This window comes from Balaenoptera borealis (genome assembly GCF_965194805.1).
Source record: "Balaenoptera borealis genome assembly, chromosome: 19".
Lineage (NCBI taxonomy): Eukaryota > Metazoa > Chordata > Mammalia > Artiodactyla > Balaenopteridae > Balaenoptera > Balaenoptera borealis.
In genome coordinates, this window is record NC_138878.1 from 18,390,399 (window position 1) to 18,409,060 (window position 18,662).

Here is an 18,662-nt window from a genome sequence, read left to right on the forward strand (position 1 = left end):
CAGCGGCATCAGTCCTGGGCTGTGACTGAAGAGAAGGGACTTGAGGCAGCTCCTGTGCACAGGGGCTGGAGGTTGTGTGTGCAACCCACCTGCACATGGGGCTGGACTGACCCCTCAACACCCCCCAACTCATGCTAAGGGGGTCATCTCTGCTCCTGTGTCTGCCTGTTTCTCTGGAATATATAAACTTGACCACACCCATTTGTCCGGTCCTTCTGGAACTGCTAGAGGTCTGCTGAAGGTATGGCATCCAGATGGGAAAACAGGGGCAGCCCATTCTTCTCCCAAGCCAGTGGGGCCTCTATAGCCACTCACCCCACAGCATGTTCATTCACATGGCATTTAAAGGCCCCCAACACCCCCGGACTGAGCCCCACTTGCCCTGTGGTTCCCCTTCCTATTGTACTCACATTTTCAAATATAAATGTGGGATCCCAATTTCCTCTCATCTTGTTTGATTAACCTGCTCAGCAGGGCCCTTAGGCCCTCCCCAATCTCTCTCTCAATCACTTGCCTGTCCTCACCATGACCACCGGCCACTCAACCCCCAGGGCTTACCTCAAAGATCATCCGCTGAAGACCAAAGCAGAATGTGGAGCCAAATGGGTTGGTGTTGTTTGGGGAGGAGGACCTGAGGCCAGGGAAGCCACAGTTAGAGGGGCAGACAGAGGCCAAGGCCAGGCAGGGCATCCGGTTCCTTTTGGGATGGGGGCTATTAGCCAGTGGTCCCTCATGGCTGTGAGTGTTTCCCACACAGGCCCTTGAGGTCCTAGTCATAGTGATGGGCCTCATTCAAGCACCAAATCCTACATAGTCCAGCTGGCACAGAAAGTTAACATGCAATTGGACTGGAGTGGTGCAAAGTCAGGAGGGAGAGGGAGCCTCAGGCAGGATGCAACCAGGTATTGGGCTGTTAACTAAAGCAGGTAGCAGCTTTGATAGGGAAAAGGGAGCCCAGGACAGCTAGTCAAAACTGCCTCCCTTTCTGAATAACTAGAGGCGAAAAGGTCCCCATACCTGGAGGTAGGTGGGAGAGGGGGGAGCTATCCCAAGGGGAAGCCTCTCTGATGCGAGTAAACATGCAGAACAGCTGGCCTAGTCCTAGCACGCAGGGTTGCGGCAGGAAGCATGTCTATGGCAACACCAGAAATTTCTGTCATTTCTGTCATTAAGCCATACCCACTGCTAGGGCTCCCTGGGCCTTCTGGGCTGTGAGGAGCCAGATGGGGTGATCAGAGACAGCAGCCTCCCACTCACCTGTGCAGGACAACAGGCTTCTCCACAGGGTGGCCCAGGAGCTCCTGGATGTTGTCCCACTGCAAGAGGGATGGGGGTGACACGGGATTAGCAGGGACCTGACCCCACCCGTGACAAATGGCTGGCCCAAAGGACATGGGAACCCAGACTGCTGGCAGGCTGATGCCTACCTCATTTTCAGACTGCATCAGGTGGGAAAATAGGAGCTTACCTTGCTGTAGGTCGTGCATGTTTCTGTCTGACCATCTGTGTTTTCTGAAAAGAGAACACAGGGTGGTTGGTAGCTGGCCTGGCCCGGATTCAGTTCCACACCTGCTCAGGTAGATGTCTCAGCCCACCTGTGACCCCAGCCCTAGCCACCCTATGCACTGGGATTGAAGTATGGAAAGCAGCAATCCCATGGTCACAGGATAAGACCTTGAGGGCCTCCAGAAGACTACAGACCAAGAACACTGTGGCCCCCAGAACACAGAGCCCAACCCAGAGGAGCTGAGGCTATGGGCAGAAGCAGGTGGGCAAAGACGCCACAAACCCAACCACTGCCACCCTCTCTGCTTGGATCATCACCTCTTCTCATCATGAGAGACTGATTCTAAAACCCTTTCCTTACCCTGAGGACACTGACTACTCACCTCTCTTTATGGTTAGTGGGATCTTGAACTCACAGCGGTGATAACTAGAGAGAAGGCAGATGGGTAAAGGTTGAACCCCTTGGGAGGCCTTGACCACCCCCACATCTCAACTCTGCACCCCAGGAAAAACAGGATCAAGCACACTTGCCCAAAGCCCTGGCTCTGGGCCTGACACAGTGTTCCCTGGAAGAGGCCAGATTTGGGCACTGGAGTCAAACCAAAAAGGGCACAGCTTGGGGGCTCTGAAGACCCTATCACCTCAGATAAGAGGCCAAGCTTTCTGAATCTATTTCCCTATTTGTAAAATGGGTATAAATGGAGAGATGTAAGATAATGGGTACTATACCAGGAACAGAGCCAACACTCAGGAAATGTTTGCTTTCCATGAAATAGCAAACATCCAAAGCCACAAGCTCTCTTTCCTGGAGGGGCAGGTACAGGTATACTCACATATTAAAATTATAATGTCCAGGGTAATTGGTGTGTAGGACAAACTTCTTCACTTTGTGTGTATTCGCGTCAAAGAGGATGTCCTGGGATAGAAAACAAGGATGCCCAAGTGGGGAAAGTTACTGAGGCAGGGCAGGGGGCTTTCGAGGGCATGTCCAACTTAGAGACACCCACTCCACAATGGGGATGCCCTTGGGGAACAGCTTTCTCCCAAATAACAATCAAGGGGACAGCTGAGGCTGAGTGCGAAGTGATGATGACATACACCGAACCATCTACAGGCCACCTCATTCCAAACCTTGTACCAGTAGGCCCAAAAGGCACAAGGGGCTACAGCTCCCACTGCTTGGGAACTCAAACACGGTCAGGGATATCTTTCCTGACCAAAAACACCTGATAAAAAAATGTAACCGAATGCTTACTTCAGCAGCACATATACTAAAGTTGGAACGATACAGAAAAGATTAGCGTGGCCCCTGCACAAGGATGACATGCAAATTCGTGAAGTGTTCCATATTTTTTTAAAGATGTTAAAAAAAAAAAAAAAAAGTAACCAAGCACAGATTTTGGCTTACAGGCTAACAAGAAGATTCAGGGGCCACCTGACTCTCAAGGGACTCAAGGCATCTGGCTATTCTGAATGCCATGACCTGCCAGACCCTTCTGGCTTCCACAGGCCCTCTCTGTGGGAGTCAGCAACCCTTGGAACTGAAGTAAAGGCTAGCCTCTAGCCAGGACTCAGATCTGGATTTGACACTGCCTATCAAACAACTCTTCGTACCCTGCCACACCCTTCTCAGGTTCACATCCTGTCAGCTGTTCTGCCTGAGACCCCAGGGTTACCCCTGACTCCAGCCATCCACCAATAGCCACACCATGTCCCATCAGGGCTGGTCCATTCGCTCCATCTTCCCTGACACCTATCATCACTGGCCCTTGAACTCAAAAAGAGGTTCAGCTTGGGACTTCCCTGGTGGCGCAGTGGTTAAGACTCCACGCTCCCAATTCAGGGGGCCCGGGTTTGATCTCTGGTCAGGGAACTAGATCTCACATGCATGCTGCAACTAAGGAGCCTGCCTGCCACAACTAAGGAGCACATGTGCTGCAACTAAGGAGTCTGCCTGCTGCAGCTAAGACCCGGTACAACCAAATAAATAAAATAAATAGTAAAAAAAAAGAAAAGAGGTTCAGCTTACAACAGTGCCATTCCCTCCAGCCACCATCCTACCCTCAAGAGTTTATGATCCCACTGCCTCTCCCCTGCTACTCCTGGCTCCTCTTTGGTCTTTTCCACACTGGCAGACCCAGTCCTTCTCCTTTCGCCCTCTCTGGAGTATACCATTTCTTTGCTGCTTCAGGGCCTCAGGCCCTAGAAAGCTGAACGGTTAGAAAACCCAATATCCAGGCTAGCCCTGCCCTCTGAGCTCTATCCTGCTGGTGCAGTTTCTTTACACTATCATTTCTCTCACACACACATCTACCAGCTGGACTGTCAGCACCGATGGCCACAGCTCCATTCAGCACCGTACGTCCAGAGCACAGGGCCGCAGCAATGCCTCTAGGGTGATCCCCTAAAAATACACAAGCACACTCCCAGACTTTACGCCTTTTTTGTTTGCCTGTTTTTTGGCTCCAGAAGAGGGTCCTATGCTCTACAAAACAGCAGTTCCCAAAACATCTTAACCTGAATGACTCCTGCAGCCTCTACTTGTGGATCATGTTTCCCTCAGAAAAGAAATCAAGACATACCAGAGAACCCAGTGTTTCTCAGCAACGGTGGTGACAGGAAAGGTCTACTTTGGGGGTACCAATGCCAATGCAAGATGACACTGGTAAAGCCAGCTAGGGCTAGGTTTCCTGCAGCCAGGCATGGTTAAAGCTGCATGTATGCACACAGGTATGCCCAGGGGCACTGCACACTCCCACAGAAATGGAACGTTTCTCTAAGGAATCACAACTTACCACTCCGAGAGTGAAGTAGTTAAAAAAGTAGTCATTGCACTTCGATGGAACTTGCTTATGAGGAGAAGGAGAATGAATCTTCATCTGTTGGGGAAAAAATAACAATGAATTGAAATCCAACCCCTTAATACATTTAATTCTTGGATTAAATGAGTCTACAAACTGTGTTTTTTGTATAACATTAATCTGTTGGGGAAGCAAGACTGTGGGAGTCCCACATGATGGTGCCGAACAACCCAGCCAGCTTTGGTTGACTATAGACTGCGCCCTGGTCTCCAAGGAAAGGCAGAACAATCTGACCAACAGGGGTCAGAAAAGAGCTTTCAATTTACTTTTCCATCAGCTTTAATAGAGCAGGTCCTATGGGAAAACAGCAGTTTACATTTACTCAATATTAAGTTAAAGTTGATTGAAAAAAAAAAGAGAGAGAGACACCACCTATTCACTTTATAAACACATTTTCCCTACCTTGTCTTCTGACTTGTAGAAGACCTTGTGTGGAGAGCCAAGCATGCTAAGAACATCTTGGCAGGAATCGCCAAAATACACTGAGCGTTCAAATACCCGCATCTTGGCGTCTGCTAATAAGCCGGGTCCACAACCTGGAAAGAACAAGGTACAGGTGGTCAGGTTCCCAGTCAGCGCCTGTGACCCTGCAGCCCAGGGTCCTGGGAGCCTTAGAGAGGCCAGTGGCTGCATGCTGCATTATCAGGTGTGGCTGAGGGGCAAGACTGCATGTAAGCAGAAGTACCAGGTCACCAGGACTTGAGATGCTAGAAGAGATCACTATCTACTCAAAACAATGCGAGAGATTCACTCAATCCCACAAAAGTGATACAGAGCTCCGGAAAAGTCATTCACCGACTCAGCAAATATTCAGTCATTGACACCATGGGCTAGGACACTTTGCTAGATGCTGAGGAAACAATGGTGAGCAGAACAGGTGCAGTCTCTGCCCACACTGGAGCTTATGGCATGAAGATTCCAATCAGACCATCACACAACTGTGGTACAATAAACAGCAGCACAGGTGCTACGGAAATATATAAATGGGTGCTATTATCTCTTGCCACTTTCTAGGTCCTGACAAGATACAAGGATTTACGTTAAGAAGTACTTCTCGGGGCTTCCCTGGTGGCGCAGTGGTTAAGAATCTGCCTGCCAATGCAGGGGACACGGGTTCAAGCCCTGGTCTGGGAAGATCCCACATGCCTCAGAGCAACTAAGCCCGTGCGCCACAACTATTGAGCCTGCGCTCTAGAGCCCACAAGCCACAACTACTAAGCCCACGGGCCACATCTACTGAAGCCCGTGCTCTAGAGCCTGTGCTCCGCAACAAGAGAAGCCACCGCAATGAGAAGCCCGCACACTGCAACTAGAGAAAGCCCACGCGCAGCAATGAAGACCCAACACAACCAAAAATAATAAATAAAATATATTAAAAAAAAAAAAAAAGAAGTACTTCTCAATGGTAACCCCTAACCTGAGACTGGACCTGAAGATCACTCTATAAAACAGCCAAGAGCAAAGCACACACTAACTTTTAATTCCCTAATTCTACAAACACCAGACCCACTAACACTCAAAAGAGACAAACCAGGCAAGTGGGAGAAAGAAAAAAACCTGATTTGCCAGAAGTTTCTTTGTTGGGAAGAATCTTGCAACCCTGACTTTGTCTAATACATTTCAGAAATGGTTCTAGTTAAACACACACATACACAGAAGTGGCTGTGGAATAGCAACAGACACACCAAGAGTAAAATTTCCCCCATTCTGTGGATGAGAAGACAAAGTGTTTTGCCCAAAATTATAAAAGGAAGCCAAGAATCCAAGGACTGCAATTCCTGGTACCATGATAACCACCACCATCACCTTACTCTACACAGGGCTTTATAGCTGACAAAGCTCTTTCTCGTATAACAATCCATTTGTTATATACAGAAGACTTCAGGGATCCAAAATCTGAAACAAAGAGGTACTGAGTTCTCCAACTAACCCAAGAGTCTTAAGTCACAGCACATATAAACTGAGTGGCAAAATAAGAGCTGTTTCAAATCCCACTCCTGACACATACACACACACAGCTGTGTGTAAATTAACTAGGTCCTGGGAAAAACCACGGTCTACATTAACCTCTGTCTATAAATCCTGCACTTAGGCAAGCCTGGGTGACCTATGGAACCCACCAAAAGTCCTGTCAAGCTGGACTGTGTGCCCATGTCTCCAAGTACCAGATACTTGTGAATGTCCAGGTGGGGCTACAGGGGAGACACCCTTCACAGGTGAGCCTCCTCTCTTGTCTCACTCTACCTGAAGCCTCCTCAGGTAAAATTACCCTTAGTTCTTTTCAGGAGACTATTTTAGTTTCTGATTCCCTGGAATGAGTCATCCTATAAATTATGGTGGGGATCAAGACAATTGAATGGACTTTCCATGTTAAAAGCATCACTGTAGCCACACTCCATAGGAAAAAGATGTGAGAAATGGGTTGGCCAGGACAAGCTACCCCTCTGCTTGCCAAAGGAAACTCTCAACGAGTACTGGGTTGGATAGTAAGTCAGTGATGCCTTGACTTAAAGTGTTTTCCCCACTGACCCTGTAAGCGGTGAGATGTGACTGCTAGGAGTGTCCTGTACAGGGTGGCAGTCAGAATTGGCTGAGACCCCCTACTCTCAACAGGCTCCTCTTGCTGTCACCTGGGATAGTCACACCATCCTTGACCATCCTGCTGTTTTAAGCAGCAGTCCTCCTGAGAAGACAGACCTAAATTGCTTGACCTTGTTACCACATCTCAATTCTCTCAAAAACTACAGCTCAAGTGCAATGCTCCTTTAAGTAGCTGGTGTTCTGCCATGGCTAGAAGACCACATTTTAAGAAATTTCTGGGACTTCCCTGGTGGCGCAGTGGTTAAGAATCCGCCTGCCAATGCAGGGGACACAGGTTCGAGCCCTGGTCCGGGAAGATCCCACATGCTGCAGAGCAACTAAGCCTGTGCACCACAACTACTGAGCCTGCACTCTAGAGCCCACGAGCCACAACTACTGAGCCCAGGTGCCACAATTACTGAAGCCCGTGCACCTAGACCCCGTGCTCCTCAACAAGAGAAGCCACCGCAATGAGAAGCCCATGCAATGCAATGAAGAGTAGCCCCCGATCGCCGCAACTAGCAAAAGGCTGCGTCCAGCAATGAAAACCCAATGCAGCCAAAAAATAAATAAATTTATTTTTTAAAAAGTTATATATATAATTAATTATTAAAAAAAAGAAAAGAAAAGAAATTTCTAACCTGGAGGCTGTGAACTAATTGTTCAGGGGAGTGAGTTCACAGTTTTTTTTTTTGTTTTTGAAATTCATGTTCTTTTATTTATTTATTTATGACTGTGTTGAGTCTTCATTTCTGTGCGAGGGCTTTCTCTAGTTGCGGCAAGTGGGGACCACTCTTCATCGCGGTGCGCGGGCCTCTCACCATCGCGGCCTCTCCTGTTGCGGAGCACAGGTTCCAGACGCGCAGGCTCAGCAATTGTGGCTCATGGGCCCAGTCGCTCCATGGTATGTGGGATCTTCCCAGACCAGGGCTCGAACCCGTGTCCCCTGCATTGGCAGGCAGATTCTCAACCACTGCGCCACCAGGGAAGCCCGAGTTCACAGTTTATATACCATATTCTAAACGGTTGAGAACAGATGCCCCAGAGACTGATGCAAGACACCAGCTTACAAACAAACACTGGCTAGAATATGAACTCCATTAAGGCACAGCCCTGTCATGGAGCTCAAAGTCCCCAGGCCATCCTTATGGAGGCAAACTCCACACCGGAGGATCTCGGTACCACTAAGTATAATCCAAAGGTCCGAAGGAGTTGAGATTGTCCACACAAGAAAATCACAAGATGAGGCGTGAATCCTGGAGAGACCAGCTACTGAAGGCAGCAACTCTTTTTGTTCACAGTCAGCAAAACTGAGCAGGGTATGGCTAAACCACAATTCAACAAGTTCCTCTTGCCAGTCTACTCTGAGAAATGAGCACAAAGGGTGGAAAACGAGACAACATACAACACTGAGCCCATAAGATATATCTCCAAGACGTAGGAACCACTGCAAAGTTACATAAGTACACAGAGGCTGATGTACCTGCCGAGGGAAGAAGTTTTACTGCCGTTTATAAGATTTGCTCAAAATAAGACTGTCTTGTCCCTTCACAAATTTAAATGAAAACTTTTAACCATAAACATCAGCACCATTTGTCTTCTACCAACTATCCTAAGGACGTGGGATTTTAGACTATCACAACAAGGACATAACGGAGAATCCACCACCCCAAAGCCAGTAACTGACCTGCGGCAAGTAGGCGAAGTCGTAAACCTGAGGGTCCAGTTCCATCCCGAAGAACATCTACACTCTCAGCGTACACATTGCCCAGGAAACAGCTCAGGGGCATTGCGGGAGCCCTGGGGGAAGGCACAGTGAGCAGAGGCTTTGCCCTCCCTCCCAGGGAGCCCATGGCCTTAGCATGAAGCTTGTGCTCCCCTACACGTACTTGGTATCCTGTAGGCTGTTTCCACTGTAGATGTACATTCGTTTCACAGTTGCTCCATGGGGTATCTGGAGAGAAGCCAGACCATGGGCAAAATTGGGCTGCAAACACAAGACAAATATTTTAATAAAAGCACACTGTGGGCCACGCGACTCAGGCTCTGGCATTTTCCCGACACTCATGGTTTTCAAGAACTGGCCAGGTCACGAAAGTAAGGAACTTAGAATAGGAATATCTCAGTTTCAGATAGAACTCTGCTACTGGTACTGCCTTACTTGGTACAAATTTTCTGTATCTATTTCCTCTTCTATAAAAATGGGTATGGTTACCTACAGTGTAGAAGGATGGGACTGTGGTTTCTGAGAAACTTTGAAGTCTGCTTGTTTTATTTATCAAGATTATTAAAATTCTTGATATTAAAAAAAAAAACTGGCCAGGTCAAAGCACACAGTCCAACCTGTCTCCAGGTCAATAAATTCACCTAATCATGCAAGTTCATCTTTAATTTTACTTAGTTTTTCATTCCTTCATCAGGGAGAAAATGTAGAAATGCCTCCTTTAATAAAATGTAAAACTTACAAAAAAACTATCATTTCATAACACTAAGGATGCTGTTGCCTAAGGATGAATTCTCTCAAATTCCAGGCCATTGAGAAAAACTGTGGTGATTTGGAGTTTCAAAGCACACAACATGGAATTACCTCTGCAAAGTGAGCTCGACCTCACTCTTCAGTTGGAAGCGCCCTCTTCCTGGGAATGCCAGCCAGGGCTTTGTTCTATCAGCTTCCCCCACTGTACCCCCCCATTGGCCTCCGAAGACCTCAGAGATCAGGAAACCAAAGAAAGAGCACCTATCCAGCCTCCTCCAATGGTACTCTGCTGACCCATATCACCTGGGCACCGGGCAATAAATATCAGGGAAAGAGAAAGGCTAACCTCGTACTTGGGAGCCTCAGTCCATGAATCTAGCTGAAAAGAGAAAGACAGTCCTCTGAAGTTGAGGTGGAAGAGCTGCTCAGCGGAGTTGTACACTGTGGGAGTGGGGAGAAGAAAATGGCATGGTTGAATGGCATCAGAAGTTGCGAACACAAACCAGCCTGGCAGGGAGTGATGGCTGGCAACACCTTCCTTGTGTCTCATTTCTGAACTGACCTACTAGACTGAAAGCAAGAGGGAAGAGCTTTCCTGTACACCCAAGTACCAATCCCCAAATCCGACAGGAACATGGCTACAGATGACCAGAGGAATCAAATGGGCTTGGCTTACCTCCAGGATGGGTCGCACCAAAAGACTGGTCAATCTGCTCAATGGTGGGAGCTATGGCTTGAGAATTGAAATGCACACCACTGAAAAACAGAGATACTTTTTAATACCAGGCTTTGCAAGATGGGCTCACAGATCATTAGAGATGGTGGCTGGAAGAGTTACTCTTAAAACACAGGTGGGTGAGTCTAATATTATATCTAAATAAAAGTTTAACTATAGAACTTTTAAATAAGAGACAATAAATGAGGTCAGAAATAGTCAATTCTCCTGAGGTTGATACAGAGAATTAGTCCTCTAGGACCTCCCAAGACATTTGTGGCCACCAGGCCAGTTCAGAAGGAAATAAATCCGGCCTCAGCCCCATGGCATTTGGACTGGGATAAAGAGTACCCAGAAATAGACACTGTTAATGTGTTTTCCCAGGATGCCTACTAGTAGTTTGGCTTGAAAAGGAACTTTCTTAAAAAGGGATGAATGTCTTAAAAGGGTATAGCCAAGCGAGGCAGCTTGTTTTCCTAACAAGCAGAAGAACCAGCATTCATGGATTGGGTGAATGGGTATGTGGATGGGGAGGAATGGATCCCAAGCAAAGGAAAAATACCTGGGAGGGGGGTGGGCTTGGGAGCAAAGAAAGGCATATGATTTCAGATAATGAGCATGAAGATAAATCATTTACAACTTTAAGGAAAATGTTTAAGGTTAAGAATACTTTTTAAAAAATTAATTATCACTTATGGAAAACCTCTGCTTTTTAAAAAATTTATTTTATTGAAGTATAGTTGATTTACAATGTTGTGTTAATTTCTGCTGTACAGCAAAGTGATTCAATTATATATACATTCTTTTTCAGTCTTTCCATTATGGTTTATTACAGGATGCTGAAAATAGTTTCCCATGCTATACAGTAGGACCTTGTTGTCTATCTATTCTATATATAATAGCTTGCATCTGGAACCTCTGTTTTTAACCAGGCACTGTGCTATATGCTTTACCAGTATTATCTCATGTCATCTTCCTAACCCAGCAACCTGCTTATTGGTTTCATTTCTCTCACGAGAAAACGAACTCAAAGAGGTTAAGTGACTTGCCCAATTTCACAGAGTAATAAAATGAAGAAGTCATAACTCAAACTCAGGGAAGCCTGACTCTAGAACCCTCACTCTTACCCACCACTGTCTCTTAAGAGGGTAAAGAGAAGCCAGATCTTGAGGTACAGAAAGCCCCAACAAGATTAAAAGACAATCAGAATCTACAGGGGTCAGTGCTATTATGCATCTGCTTTATCCACTTCTCTACTGGCAAACACTGCTTGAGTCAGCCCAGGAACTGATCCCTTACACACCCTCGAGAAGGTAAGCCTGTTAAGGAAGCTTACTGAACGGAATATTCTAGATGCCAGCACAGCGCCTTACCATAAGGAGGTTCAAATATTTGTGCATCATACAGGCACAAATACATCCCATTTTCATTCTAAAAAGCAGATTTTGGCCCCCCAAATAGTAATCCTTTTGGCATTCTCTTTAGCATAGCCCTTGAAGTCAGATGTATCTGGTTTGTCCCACCTCTGTTGGTAATGAACACATAAAGAGGTGCCAAAAGAGGCTGTGCAGGGAGGGGCAGCTATGACCCAGGGGACAGTCACAGACCTCTGAGCTGAGGTCCTGCTTTGTTGTGAGATTAAATAAATTGCCACATATGTGAAGTGTTTCACACACAGTGTGTTCTTAATGAGGTTTCCTTCTCTTCCCCAGGAAACTGAGTAGACTTGGAGGCTGCATGAGGAAATCATGGCACCAGGCTGTAATCCCAGAACTGCTAAAGATGGGAATCCTTTACTAACTTAATATGGGTAGTAGATAAAGCTCATGTGTACCAAGCCTACGACACATACCAGGAGAAAACTTACCAATATTTTAACTTTACTTTAGTCAAGTCATATACTTCAATCACCTAAAAACAAAAAGCAAATGTTTAAGAGCTGTTAGTGCTTTGCAGTTGAAAAAGATTAATCAGAAAGACATTTATAGAGTAGTGAAGAAAAAAAAATTATCACTAGTTGAAATTCTCCTGAAGCACTGCACATTACGTTTTTATTTTTTTTAATAAATTTATTTATTTTATTTTATTTATTTTATTCTTGACTGTGTTGGGTCTTCGTTGCTGCACGCAGGCTTTTTCTCTGGTTGTGGCACGCAGGCTTCTCATTGTGGTGGCTTCTCTTGTTGGGAGCACAGGCTCTAGGCACGTGGGCTTTAGTAGTTGTGGCACATGGGCTCAGTAGTTGTGGCTCTAGAGCGCAGGCTCAGTAGTTGTGGCGCATGGGCTTAGTTGCTCTGTGGCATGTGGGATCTTCCTGGACCAGGGCTCGAACCCGTGTCTCCTGCATTGGCAGGCGGATTCTTTTTTTTTAAATAAATAAACAAACAAACAAATAAATACATAAATAAATAAATTTATTTATTTATTTATTTTTGGCTGTGTTGGGTCTTTGTTGCTGCACGCGGGCTTTCTCTAGTTGCAGCAAGGCGGGGCTTCTCTTCGTTGCGGCGCACGGGCTTCTCAATGCAGTGCTTCACTTGTTGGGGAGCACGGGGTCTAGGTGCGTGGGCTTCAGTAGTTGTGGCTCATGGGTTCTAGAGTGCAGGTTCAGCAGTTGTGGTGCACGGGCTTAGTTGCTTAGTTGCATGTGGGATCTTCCCGGACCAAGGCTCAAACCCGTGTCCCCTGCATTGGCAGGAGGATTCTTAACCACTGCCCCACCAGGGAAGCCCCTGTTCTTATTTTTAAATCTGGAAGAAAAACCCATACCACACACACAGCATAAACTCACCCTACCCCTCTTTCTAGTGGATTGTTGAACAGATGTCCATGGATGTTACGTGTCAGGTTTTTAGATATCACCTACTGCTGGGTCACATAAAAGATTGCACATACCACGCTATGACAGTGAAACCCTCCACAGAAACAAATTCATGCAGTTTGTGAAGGCTGTAAACTGTAAAGGGGATACTGAGCCCCCTTCCTTTTATTGTATACTTTACTGCATTATAAAAACCCAAATCAAATCCCTTTCAAAAATAGTTTCAAAATACTGTGGTTTACAAAAACAAAAAAAGATGGATGGAGGGGGAGGTCTATCCTACCAGAAAACAAGTCATATTACATTAGCTTAGGTCAAGTGTGAGAATATTCAGCTATATCCCTAACGAAGAGCATCTGGTCAAACCTGGAGAACCTCAGGACCCTTGTGAAGTTTCAAAAGGTTCAGCCTCAGATGAAATGTCAAGAACTCAGGAATGAGACAAAGGAAAAGGTATTGAACACTCAGCCACTAGCGATGCCAAGTAATGAGCATTGTGAAGTCTTTTATGACAGTGGTGTCAAGGGCTAGGCAGGCAGTAGCATAGCTGGCTGAGGCCTGGAGTACCATCTGGTATCCTACAGCTGGGAGGTTTGGCCCCCACTGAAGAAGCACAAGCAGAGCTGGTTCAATGTCTGTTTGCCCTGACAATCAGGGCTTCATCCTGGGAAGGGCTGTAGGACACTGGGTACAGGAGCATCTGGCATTGTCACAGGAACAGAAACATAACAGGCAGTTCATTCTTGGTCAGACTTGTCCCTAACTTTGTTTGAGAATCATAACTGAACCACAAATTGGGCACCTCTTAACTATAAGGTACAGCTATTCTGATCCTACCTGCTGCTAAGAATCACTCCCTCTGCTGGGCTGTTGTAGCACTTCCATCTGCCCTTTCCTACACTATTAGTATATGCTGTTCACTGGTACCGCTATTAGCATATGCTGTTCACTGGTACCACTGAGTTAAGCCCCTTGAGGTCTGGCTCATTAGTTTGCACAGAGGAGGTACACAACACATGTCAGGGAGTCAGCCGGGTATGAAGATAGCTAAGGGCAATATGAAGTTCAAAAATATGAAAAGTGGTGGCAAGAGAGGTCATGCAAGGGCAGGGGAATAGCTGTGATTCATGACACTATCTTCAGAAAGCCTGGGCATGGCAGTGTATTATGCCAAACTGGTATGCCATTTTACCGAGGCCAGGGTCCCATGCTGGCAGAAGCCTCAACCCTCAGCCAGAATCCCTGCTTGTATAGCAGGGGCAAGCACTCTGCCTCTTTGAGTGCTACCACTATGGCTGGCCAACGATCCCCCAAGGGCTGCCCATCGCTCACCCTGTGGGCCTCCAGGATATTCTTGCTGTGACACTATCATTCACCTGCCAACAGCCCACACCAACACTTATGGCGTGGCACCTGTGACATGAAGGACTCCAAGAGAGTCAGCACTCTGGGTCCCTTGCCAGAATCAACAAGCAGATTTTGAGCCATGGAGCTTTCTGGGCCATAGGGACAAGTAGCTGGGGAAATCTGAAGTCCATGGTTTTCCACCCTCTGGGCTGGAAAAGACCTTGATTTCCCCAGAGGAGAAGACATGGCAGCAGCCAAGATAGGAAAGGAAAAGACAGGTGGCTGTAAAGATTGTGACTTGTGAAGCATCATTCCATAGCGCTCTCTCATAGGCAGGGAGTGAGAAGATGGGGAAACTGCAGGAGATAGCATCGGGGAGAAGCAGCTTCTGAAGCCCTTGGATGGAGGGGCAGGCAGATGGGTGAGGTCAGACTTGGTACCAACCCAGGGCACCTGAGGGATCACTCATCAGTTTCCAGAGACTCAGGCAGGGCCCCAGCCCCTCTTTCTTCATAGGGACCCCATAGAAAGCAGAGAGAAGGTTCTATTCTATCTCTTTTCCCATTCCTCACTTTTCTGCATAGTATGCTTACACTATTTTCTTCAGCTTTTATCACATCTATTTCCCATACTCATCAACAAACCTAAGCTATTTCTATTCCCAGTGGCCAGTTACCGCACTCTGGTAACATAGGGTTAAAAGCTTGGTGTCAGGTAGACCACTTATCCTCTGTCCCTCTGTTATTTCATTGGTAAGAAGTACCACTCACAGGCTTGTTAAGATTAAATTAGGAAATGCATGGGAAGCACTCAGCCATGTGCCTAACATGTACTAAGTGCTCACTAAATATATAATATTGTCCTCACCACGCTGTAACTCTATGGTAGGCTGCCCATCTATCCCCCACTGTTGTCTATTTAGGTTACTTCTGGCTTTTCATTACTATGAAAAGCCCTGCTGTAAATATCTGGCATTATTACCCTCCCCATAATCTTTTTGGGTTATGCTTCCTAAAGTGGATTTACCAAGTTAAAGACAAGTGACTCTTTGTAAAGGTGTTTCCAGATTAATTTCCCCTAATTTGTGATGAAGCCACATTGAAGACCACCTTCTACCCTTTGCCAGTGTGGAACTTCTGGTCAGTAAAGACAGGATGACTGAGCCTACAAGAGGAGGCAAGGGTGTTGTGGGGATAAGAATGTTCACATCAAACTTTCCTTTTTGAAAAACCATCATAAATGAGGAATTCTTATTCCATGTACAGGTTATTTTTCCATGTTCTGTCTTCCAAGCCTTTTGGAAAGGCAACTCTATAACCTAACCAGGACGATGGCTCTGGCATGTCACTGCCCTGAGCCACATTCAACCTTATGACTCTGAGGCATGAGTCTGATGTCACATGACTAACCTTTCATGTCCAGGCATTTGTAAATAGTGTATTAAAAACATCCTGGACTGAAACAGGTGTTAGTAAACTGCACTTGACTGCCAATTAAGACAACCCTACATACCAGCAAGTTCTTTGTTTACATTTCCTTTTAAAGGGGCTCAAGAATCAACTCAGTGCTCGTGGTGTTAAGATCCAAGCTTCAGCATTTTAGGAAGAACAGTTTCCATTTTTCATATTCCCAGTCTTATTGTTTGACCCAAGAATGAAGCAAAACAACAAGATATAGAAACCTTACTAAAGTCTTCTGGTCCTATTCTGCAGTCAGTCCCCATTTTAAGTAAGCTTTTAAAGACTCAGGATCGGACTTCCCTGGTGGCGCAGTGGTTAAGAACCCGCCTGCCAATGCAGGGGACACGGGTTCGAGCCCTGGTCCGGAAAGATCCGACATGCCGCGGAGCAACTAAGCCCCTGCACCACAACTACTGAGCCTGTGCTCTAGAGCCCACGAGCCACAACTACTGAGCCCACGTGCCTAGAGCCTGTGCTCTGCAACAAGAGAAGCCACCGCAATGAGAAGCCCGCGCACCGCAACGAAGAAGAGCCCCCACTCACCACAACTAGAGAAAGCCCGTGCGCAGCAATGAAGACCCAACGCAGCCAAAAATAAATAAATAAAATAAATGCCAAATACTTAGCTCCTCTCATTTTCCTATTCAACATAAAAGCCCCCTCCCCACAGCATGTTCCCAAATCTTCAACACTCTTTCCCCTTCACCTCTGGAGCCCGGGGCTGGAGTCCTTCCCAGCCTCTTTCCAACCATCCCAATCCACCCCCAGCTTCTCTCTTTTTAGGGGAACAGGCACAGCTTCAGTCCCCTATATTGTGGTTGTCTCTAAACCACAAAAGTCTACTCCCACTTATGAGTTTCAGAAACATCCCACAACGTCACACGTTAATCAGCCTGACATGAAACTTTAGTCGTCATTTATAGTTACCTTAAGTCTCTGATTGAAAGCATCAAACAGTAGTTTGATCCCGTCCTGAGTCAGGTTAAGGATGAGGTCATGGCTTAGAGGAGACTACAAAAAACCAAAATAATAAATAAATACACACTCTGAACATGTAGTATTCTCACCAGCACCCACTGAAACCTTACAACATAAATGCAGTGCACAGGGAATATCTAAGTGTAGACAGCTGACAGGTTTGGAATCCAGAAACTGGTTTGTGAACGCAGTGTCCTCTACTTCCAGCCTTTGAGTTATTACCTGGGGGAAAAGGCCAAAATTATGTGAGTATACAGGCCATTTTCTTTCGAGGGTCCCAGGTCCACATTTGTAGCATGGGTTTACTGCTGTCAAACCTACAGAGTAGTTGATGAGGAATAAAAGCCTTGTAAAAGGCCTCGCCAGGATCCAAACTCAGCAAGTAATGGTCAATGCATGTCAGCTGAACCTATGTTCATTCACTCCCAGGCTGTTTGTACCACCCACAGGAAAACACATTTTATTCTTTGACTGTTTTATGCCAGGTTCCAGGACAAAGAAGTACCTTGTGATCTGATTATGTATGAGATGACACTCTTACTCCTCCCTCCCTCCCCCCACCATCCCTTATCAGAAAGTGGAAAGCCCAAGTCTAATACCTAAGGAGTCATATTTCTACATTTGCCCCTTCTGAGTCCTGGGGGGAGGGGAGCAGCAGCAAAGCAGTGGACAGAGCTAGCCTTGAGTCTTGGTGAGCTGGTGACCTTAAGTGACTCTAAACTTCTCTGAGCTCTAGTTTCTTCATGGAATACCATTACCCCTTCCCCTCCAGGGTTGTTATGAGGACAGAGATAGTAGATCAGAAAGCACCAAGCTCAGCACTCAGCATACAGTACTCTTTCCTAGAGTCTGCCCCACCTGCCTGCTTCTGTGCCAATGCAATCAATTCAAAGTCTGAAGACTCTCCATACGCCTGAACCAGGCTGCCCAGAAGTAGAAGAAAAACACCACCATCCAAAACCCTGCCCCTTCTTGAAATTGGCACACAGCTGTCAAAAGGGTTTAGACAATTTTCTTTATAGAGCTTCTCAAGGTAGGCCCAGTAAATGAAGGTATGCCTGTGAGAGACAGAGATATGGGCTGGAAGGCCAGGTGCCACTGCTGGTGTGGGCCTTACTGGAAAAATTCTCTAGAAAGAGCTTTCTGAGATTAGCTCAGATTGTCTGCTCCCCTCCACCCCACTGAGCTTCACAAGACAGCAGGCCCAGGTGGCACCATTATACCTGGCAAACACTAGAAGAAAGAATGTTGTAATTTTCCAGTAGGTCTGTATGAATGTCTAAAGCCATTAGGTCTCAAGCAAGATAATGGAATAATGAACCCTGACCTTAGGTCACTTATTCTCAACCCAGAATACACAGTTCTATTTCTGAAAGGGCTAGTCCATGGTGGTAAGCAGGATGAAGCAAGATTTTAGCATCTTTCAAGATCGTTGCTTGGAGTATCTTAATTTTCTTACACACTCCCAAGATCTGATCATTTTTTCCCTGGCACTGTTACAATTCAGGACATAACTAAGCAATTTTCAAAAGCAAGTAAATCATCCTCACAATTAATGTTTTATTAGTACTTTATATCTACAGAACCAAAATACACATGTACTATGTGGTGTTTAAGCAGGTCCTTTGCAGTTCAGTAAAACTGTCTCTGCTAGTTGTTAACATCTCTTCCCCGTAAGAAAGATGGGACCTACTTGATATGCACATTTAATTTCCAAGGTGTGATTTGTTAGAGACAAGATATTTCTGAAATGTTTAACGGGGCCAAATGATTTTCTGCACATGATGGGAAGCAAAGAGACAAATGGGAAAGGAAGGGAAGGAGGGCAGAAGAGGACAGCACCCACATTTAAGAAGCAACATATCAGAGCTCTGAGAGACTATTTCCTCTTGATCCTCATCAAAAGCTTATTCTATTA

The 18,662-nt window shown here is 46.2% G+C and overlaps 1 protein-coding gene across 12 annotated transcripts in view; it reads right to left on the reverse strand.

The window, feature by feature from the left end:
• PHAF1 (phagophore assembly factor 1) overlaps nucleotides 1-18,662 on the reverse strand; it is a 29,420-nt gene that overhangs the window by 1,576 nt on the left and 9,182 nt on the right. For 7 of the 12 annotated variants that reach the window (XR_014237772.1, XR_014237773.1, XR_014237774.1 and 4 more), the window contains 13 exons: nucleotides 16,694-16,777; nucleotides 12,006-12,049; nucleotides 10,100-10,179; nucleotides 9,770-9,864; nucleotides 8,837-8,934; nucleotides 8,635-8,747; nucleotides 4,770-4,903; nucleotides 4,302-4,385; nucleotides 2,340-2,422; nucleotides 1,890-1,933; nucleotides 1,469-1,512; nucleotides 1,258-1,316; nucleotides 559-631 (listed from right to left, as the gene is read on the reverse strand). Coding sequence is in view for 9 of the 12 variants with exons in the window: in XM_082369021.1 (XP_082225147.1) it covers nucleotides 559-631; nucleotides 1,258-1,316; nucleotides 1,469-1,512; nucleotides 1,890-1,933; nucleotides 2,340-2,422; nucleotides 4,302-4,385; nucleotides 4,770-4,903; nucleotides 8,635-8,747; nucleotides 8,837-8,934; nucleotides 9,770-9,864; nucleotides 10,100-10,179; nucleotides 12,006-12,049; nucleotides 16,694-16,777 (1,035 nt within the window). In the remaining 3 variants the exon portion in view is untranslated. The other 5 variants (XM_082369017.1, XM_082369023.1, XM_082369024.1 and 2 more) reach the window with 5 other exon arrangements.